At 45.1% G+C, this 8,200-nt stretch overlaps 1 protein-coding gene across 1 annotated transcript in view; it reads right to left on the bottom strand.

The window, feature by feature from the left end:
- The window catches only part of KIF5C (kinesin family member 5C), a 54,134-nt gene extending 48,822 nt beyond the window's left edge, over positions 1–5,312 (bottom strand). The window contains exons 1-2 of the mRNA XM_009643435.2: positions 5,220–5,312; positions 2,019–2,109 (exon numbers count right to left, since the gene is read on the bottom strand). Of these exons, the coding sequence (XP_009641730.1) occupies positions 2,019–2,109; positions 5,220–5,312 (184 nt within the window). The remainder of the gene's footprint in view (positions 1–2,018; positions 2,110–5,219) is intronic.
- Positions 5,313–8,200: the final 2,888 nt, after the last annotated feature.

Below are 8,200 nucleotides of genomic sequence, written 5' to 3'. Positions count from 1 at the left end.
GCCCTTGGGAGTACCTTGAACAAACACCATCCCAGTGCAAATCTCTGTAACACACAGATTGCTTCTCCTCCTCTAAAAATCTCCTTGTTTCTCACATTTCTCACGTATGGAATGTGAAATACTTTGACCCCGTTTACTTTAACCTAATCCCATTTCTTCTTTAGCGAAAAAAACCTCATTTAGATCACTCATATTGTCAACATAGTTATTGTAACCATTGTTTTGGAGACTGTTAGGCCAGCTGGCATTTTCTGTAATAACATTAATCACAATGAAACCATCAGCCATTTCATGGGAGCATAATGAAATCTGATAACAAATGGTAACCTTGAAAAGCTATCTAAAAAAGTCTCAAAGATTTAAATAGCGCTCCAAGCTGTAATGCACTCAGCTCGTATTTCCATGTAGTAAATTACATTGTTCCAATTTATCAGGAACAGCCCAGTCCCTTTCACATTCTTCACTTTATTAGGATTTAAACTGGAAATTAAATGTATAGAAATCTAAGTCCAGAGCTTCTCCTTCTCTTTTCCTTTCTTCCACCCCCCTCCTCGCCCCCCCCCAAACTTGCCTTTCAATGTATCTAGAAGGTGCAAATTAACACACATGCAAAAGTATGAACTCTATTTTCAAATTGGACTTTGGAAAGTTTTTGCCTTTCTATTTGGTTAATGAAGAAGATTTAGTCACCGATTTAGGTCTTCCAAATTGCTCTCAAACAGGATTTTATTTCTCCCACCGTTCTCAGAGGAAACCAGCTTCCACAGGGGCTATAAATACCCTCTGCAAGTCTACAAACAGCAAAGAGCTGCTTCTGTTAGCACACACATCGAAACAGTTCCCCAAAATTCCAGGAGTTGTGTGTCAGCAACCCGAACTAATGATTTCTAAGCTCTCAATCCCACCAGCTTTTATTAAACCCACCCGTCTGAAGTCAGAATTGCTGTAATTAGGCTCCCCTCTGAGAAGAGGCAACTGAAGTCTTATGACTCATTTCCTCTCTCCAACATCAATAATTTAGTTTCTGGTCCTCACCCCCAGTCATCCAGACTACTCGCATGTTGGATTGCTCAGGGCTGTCCAAGTGAGCCAACCAATGTCCTCCAGAACAGAACCCACGGTCTGCAGCAGGGCTGCCCACCCCAGGGACCTCTCCCCACCGGCAGACACACAGCAGATCCAGCTCCATGCCTGAAACGCTACCGAGTCCTTCAACAATGCTTTGGTAGCTCCTGCACCCATGAGAAACCCCAAACCTCTCAAATCTCTCGGGGGGCACAGGCACACCACACAAGGCCAGAGAACAACCAGACCAGGTACTACCTGTAACCCCTGAGACGCTGTAGCAGTTTTAATACCATCATGGATGGACTATCTGGCATCAGAACCAAGTGGCAGGTCTGAGGGTGATTTGGGATGTGGGGGAATTATGGCAGGCAATTAATACGCATCTAAAAAGTTTGATTCTCAAGTTAAAATCCTGAAATTGCAACAGTTTATGAAGGTTTTGTTTTAAACAAACAGGATGCTATCCAATAGGCAGCTGTGTTCTTCTCATTTCATTTTTAAATGCAAGCTATCTGCATGCAAAGCAGCTACGAACCCAGTGCCTTTTACATTTTCCTTTAATGGTCCATCCTTCCATTCAAAGACACAGCTACTCCAAGCTCATCCTGTACTGAACAGTCTCATACTGCATGAAGAACATGCTTTTTCTTGCTTATCATATACCACAAAAACCAAGCATTTGTGTGGAATAACAGACATACACAAGAAGAAAGTAAGGAACAACTACTGCAATTCCTTCAGATCTTTTTCTTTTGTTTGTTTAGGGGTTTTGTTTAGGTTTTTTTTATACACAGACAAGTCTTGAAAAAAGGAGACACTTGGAATTACTAATTACTAAACTCCCATACAGACAGCCGAACATTTATTAGCCTGTCTTTATTTAGCTTGAGAGGACAGGGAGACATCTTTTGCCCTCTCTCCAAGCAGGAATAAAAAAAGACAATACCTACCTTTAACAATCTGCTTGGCACAGGCATTGTAAACTTGTTCCTGGGTTGTGTTAGGAGGTAACACTCTATCAAAGACATACGGCTTCCCTTGCTGCAAACAAAAGAAAAACTCTGTAAGACAAAGAACATTTAAAACTGTTTACAGACCCAATTTAACAGGCAACCTGAAATGCAATATTTATGACAAAGGGAGCCATTCAGTGCAATGGAGACGACAATATTTTGTTGACTAAACAGATGTGACATCTTGTGTGCTCCAAACCCATCTTTTCTCTAGCTGGCAAATAAAACACGGCATATGTTTTCTGTGTGTTCACATTTGGGTCAGCAGCTACAGTTGCAGGAAACAATAAGCTGAAATATCAGTAACTGGAAGTTGATTATTTTCTCTCTCTCCTAGGACTTAAGGGGGAACAGCCATATCAATACTTGCAAAAAGATTTGCTGATGATTACTGCAAGCTAGTGAAAGCTGTGGTGTGAGAAACAGCAATCAGAGCTGAGAGAACCAGAATTTTGCAGGTCCTGAGAGCTGCCTTCTGCTGAGGCCGGGGTGGCCCAGCAGGGTCCAAGCACATGTCCCTTCAGCAGAAATACCCCAGGTTTATATCTATGCTAAACATGCAGGTGCACAGGGTAGACCCAAAAGAGGCAGCCCACTCAGACTGTTTTGTTGCCTTAAGCTTATATTTTATCCAGAAATTGTCCTTGTTTTCAACTTACCAGATGTCTGCTGGAAATACAACACATCAGAAAGGAAACAGTCTAGAAGGTTCCTGGAGTGTTTGGAAGACAACTTCCAGACACAACGGGTGAGTGAACTAACTAGGGCAGGTGCCCCGCTGGACCTGCTGTTTGCGAACAGAGAAGGCCTTCTGGGTGATGTGATGGTTGGAGGACACCTGGGGCACAGCGATCATGAAGTGACAGAATTCTCAATTCTTGGAGAAGTAAGGAAGAGGGGTCAGCAGAACTGCCACCTTCAACTTCTGGAGGGCAGACTTTGGACTGTTCAGAAGGCTGGTTGACAAAGTCCCTTGGGAGGCAGTCCTGAAGGGCAAAGGAGCCTGGGAGCAGCTGGAGGGGACCTGGGGGCAGGGGAGGTTTAGGTTGGACATGAGGAAAAATTCCTTCCCTGAAAGGTTTGTCAGGCACTGGAAGAGGCTATCCAGGGAAGGGGTCGAGTCACCATCCTTGGGGGGATTTAAAAGCTGGGCAGAGGCGGTGCTGAGGGCCAGGGTTTAGTGGTAGACAGGTATGGTTGAGCTCGATGATCTTAAAGGTCTTTTCCAACCAAATGATTCTACAGTTTTTATCCTTAACAACAACAAATAACAAGATGTCACGTGGAAGGAGCTCCAAAGTGTCATTTTGCATGGGACTGGGGCCATTTCTAGGTTGCACTAGACACCGCGCTGTCCTAATTCCCAGGTGACACCACGAACACCACTTATTCATATGTATATATACGGTGTATCACTACCTGCACATACACTTCCAGAAAATTTTGATTCCTCTTTGTAGCGAGTATAATTGGTTACAAGAGAAACACAGATTAGCAATCCTAAAAATAGGTTTGCATGACACTTAAAAGGCAAATCAATTTTAAGACAGCGAGCAGTTCAACTCCTTACAACTCAAAACCAAGGAAGACATTTGCATTTAAAATACAATTTCTTTATTTAAAGTTACACTAAGCGGAAGTGTAACATCTTTCTTATCTTCCATCAAAGCCTGTAATATTTCCCTTTGAAGATGTGACACCTGCTCTGAGAACTGCATAACGAGGGCTTCAAAGCTAACTGCGAGGTGGCTGGGTACCTGATGTAGGAGTCTTGTTCTGTTGAGTCGACATGCCATTTCTGCCATTTGCAGCCAGATGTTCAAATGCTGTGCTCAATTAGCCATTTTTGTCACACTCTGATTTTACTTCAAGCAGATCATAAGCTTACACTCGCCTGCTCCTTAAACTCAGGTATTTAACAGCCACAGGGGAAAATACGAGGTGTTTGCTTGCAACGTGTGTTCTTCACATGTCATCCCAGCATTTCTGATCTCAAGGATAAGAAGGCAATTTATAAATCGCTCAGTAAATAATTCGCAGCCTTGTGCTGGCATGGGCCACCCAAGCACCCCACTTGGTAAGACACAAGCCCAAAGAGATGACTCAGACCAACATCACCAATGCAGCCCCAGACACCAATTCTCACCCACGGCAGCCCCAGCCCCCAGGAGAGTGGTGGGACTGCTGGCAGCACCCAGCTGGCACCTACCCCAAACTCTGTCTCTCCAGCTTTTCGTGGACAGTGCATGCTGTGTGGCTCTCAGCTAGACAAAGCTCTTTGTTCCCAGGATGAGAAGGGCTGCCCAGCCCTGCTTTAACTATTCTGGAACGATTTCTTGAATGGACTTTTTTACCTTCTTACCCCCATTTTACTTATTCCAAGCACTAGACAACAAGCCCTAATGAAAGAAGCCAAAAACCACATGGACACCCAACCTCAGCCATCCGCTTATCCCATTTATTTCCTTTATGCCTGACTTGAAGCTCATTAGCTAAGCAATGCGAGAGAGGAGCAGAGAGCGATGCCAGTACATCATCCTCCCGTGGCAAACACAGCACTCCAGGAAAACACTGCCCTGGTGCAATCAATCCAGCTCTTCTACTGAGCTCTCAACAACTACAATATCAGTGAGCCCCAAAAACCAATCCCATTGTAATTGCGCTACACGCAGCTGCAAGAGGCACTGGCTGCAACTGTTATTTATCTGCCAAGCTGAAAAGCTACAAATGTAAAGCAGCAGTTCACAAACGTGCTACATAGGTCAAATATCTTCCCTGGGCTTTCTGTTCTGGGAAGCCAAAAGACTGGAATACCCATCACCAGTATCTGAAGAAAATAAATGAATGTGAAGGATCACAAAGCATCTGTCACCCACTACACAAAATGAGAGTGCTCAGCTATCCAAGCAGCACTTACAGGTTTTTGGGGAGGTTTTCTCATTGATCCTAGACAAAGACAACTCAAGGCTCATTCTCCTTTCCACAAAGAATATGATGAGCAGGCACAGACCCTCTGTCTATCCTCAGTTTGAGTTTATATTTCTTTTGCTCCGCCACTGCTTCTCCTCTGCCCTAAATCCTTTCAATCCTGCTCAAGCCTCTTCTCCCCACCTACACCACCAGCTGCACTCCCTGTACCTTGGGCTCCTCATCTTCCTCCCTCTTTCTTTGTTCAGAAGTTCCTGCTTGGATCTCTGATGTTGGAGAAACGTTGGGCACCTCCCATGCCATGCTGCTTGCCTTGTTCAGCTTTCTGACCCTTCCATCCCACCAGCTCTCCTTGGAGCCCTCCTCACCACCATCTCCACCCGGCTCCAGGCTCCTGGTGGCAGGCTGTGACCTTCACCACCTCTCCCACTGGGTCATTCCTCACTCCTGCCACATCCCCACCAGGCAGCCCCCAGCCCCACTCTGCACGTCTCCCACAAGAGCTCATCCTCAGCTTAGGGGGGCTGGAAGAGACCCCAACACCTCAGACAGGGAGAAGCCCACCCTGAAGGAAAGCTGTGTCAATTCAGCTGCCAAGATGCTGCTAAGATAGAAGATTTTTCTCTGGAGAAAACTACCGTTTGGGGTTTTTTTTTTGGTTTGGTTTTGGTTTGGAGGGTGTTATTGTTGTAAGCTCTCAATTCCAGAAAGACTTTCCTCAAAGGTAACAAAAGCCATATCCATCTCCCCAAAGGCAACATGCTGGCATATCCAAAGGTTTTGCTCCAAAACAGAAAGGGAGGGTGAGCAAGCATGAATATCACCTTATTTTTAGCATGTTCCCAAGCAGTACTTTTTCCCCTATTGTCATCTTCAGAAATAACACAACTGCTTTTTTTTTTTTTTTCAAATGTAACTCGGCTTGAATTAAATACCAAAATCAGGAAGATTTCAGCCTTATCAGAGCTTATTCAAGGAAATAATAAACAGCTAGAAAGAAAGTGTTATTTTCTGAGTTGTTGCTAAATTTTATCTGTGCACCTCCTCCATGTATTATTTTTCAAACTTTCTCATTATATGCAGTGTATTATGTCTCATACATAAATCACATCTTCCTTTCTATGCGATTACTTCCTACAGTCCCCCTGACAATCTGTTCCATTAACTTATGCCACTGCTGCGTAATGGCTAGGATAAGTGCTCCGATCCACCCACACAATTCCTGTTGAAGTTGTATTGACAGCAGGATAGATTCTGCTCTGGCCCTTCAATAGCAGGAACAATGCTATTCACATGTATTGCCAATTATTATTTTCATCAGCCTAATGTTTAAGGTTTCCTATTGAGTTTATATGCTTGGAATTAAAAAAAAAAAAAAAAAACCTAAGGATTTCATAAGCACAAAAGGGATCTTAACCATAAATGCATGTGCTACCAAAACCATCATTTTACAAGCAACATCACAGAGCAGTACTCTCACTAGAAGTTAATGCATTTTCAATTAAAGATAACCAAATATATTTCCTGTTTAAAAAAAAAAAAAAAAACCAAAACGCAAAACACACAACCTCAACTCTCCTGAATTCCATATAGACAGGAAACGAGAAGTGCTCAGTGATTAGAGCTGCATGCTAAGAATTAGAAGCCCTAATGCAATTCCATGATTAATTCCCTGTGATCTTCAGGCAGACGTTCAGGGTCGACCCCACCAGTGTATCTGCAGATTATGATGCTAAGCAAGATGACACCTGACTTTCAGGCATCTGAGCTCAGAGGCAGAAGCCACAGTCCACGGTCCATCCCCAAAGTGCCTTATAAAAACCATGGGCAAGGTGAGATGGCTCAGAACAGAACTTCCAACAGTCGGCGTGTAGCTCAGACATATAATTGCTCGAGTAGAAAGGATGAAGAGAGCATACAAAAAGCTGGGTTTCTTTGCTTTTTGGGGGCTGTAAGGAGACATTTGAGTCTGATGAGGAATTATAGCCTGAAATCATCCCCTAGAATTAGATATACCATCCAGATTTCTCCCAGGACTGATGCAAGTTTGTTCTGCTTGAGCAGACAACAGCTGTGAGCAAATTATACGACAATTGGCAGTTGTGAATATGCGTAGTGCAGTTCTGACCCCAAACATACCAGCTCTGCTCTTGGCAGAGGCAAAGCTCATTCATACTTGCCTGCAAAATACCGTGCCAGCAAGGGGGGCATCAGTTTAAACGAGACTCAAGAAGAGGTCATGCATCCATTTTTAAAAGACAGAAAAACATCCATCGGTCCATCCAAGGCTCATTTCCAGATGTCCCAAGGAGCGCAGAAGCACAGAGGCAGGCAGGGGACCCAAATGGCAGGCTCCAGGAAGAGGCACCCTGCCAGGGCTCCTGCCAAGGCTGTCCCTGGAGAGCATCTGCCCCGTGGTCCAGGTGTGAAAGCCATCAAGACGGCGCACAGGAGCACCTTTCAGACTGCTCAGGGGTACAGCACACATAATGGGATGCAGGGAAAGAACATTTCAGAATTGCACAAGAGTTAGGGGCTGATTAGGGGAGGACAAGGGGCAAGGAAAGGGATGGACATGGGCGATTTGGGAAGGAACAAACATGGGATGAAGGGACAAAAGCACCAGCCATGTAAGCAGGCTGCTGCTCACTATGCTTGTCTGACCCTGCCCCACACCCGATCAGCACAGTCCTAACTTCTTACTAAATTCCTTTCTAACTCTCTGGTTGAGGGAGTTCATTCTGTGTCTGTGCACCTGTATGGGGTCTAAGCACCAGCAACTGAAGTGGGACCACTGGTCACAAGGTCCATGTGTCCATGCTGCCAGCTGCACCTCTGTGCAAGGAGGTCTGGAAAAGGGCTCAGCCTCACCTCTGCCAGGCTGCCGGAGTCGAGGAGGTCTGGAAAAGGGCTCAGCCTCACCTCTGCCAGGCTGCCGGAGTCGAGGAGGTCTGGAAAAGGGCTCAGCCTCACCTCTGCCAGGCTGCTGGATTCAGCTCTTCCTAAAGGCTGATAGTTAGGGCACAGAGCTGAAACGGGCAGATAGATCGCACACACAGAGTGCCCCTCATTCATCTTAGTCCTCTGTCCCCTCAGAAGGCAAGAATGTTCTTTCCTCCACAACCTGGTCAAATAAAGGCAACCCATTTCCCCCTGTAAAAGGGGTGCAGCCATCATGCAATCATCAGCTG

The sequence above is a fragment of the Egretta garzetta genome, unplaced genomic scaffold (assembly GCF_000687185.1).
Source record: "Egretta garzetta isolate BGI_Z169 unplaced genomic scaffold, ASM68718v1 scaffold208, whole genome shotgun sequence".
Classification (NCBI taxonomy): Eukaryota; Metazoa; Chordata; class Aves; order Pelecaniformes; family Ardeidae; genus Egretta; species Egretta garzetta.
Note: the sequence above shows the minus strand (reverse complement) of the source record. Positions and strands in the feature narration are given on the sequence as shown.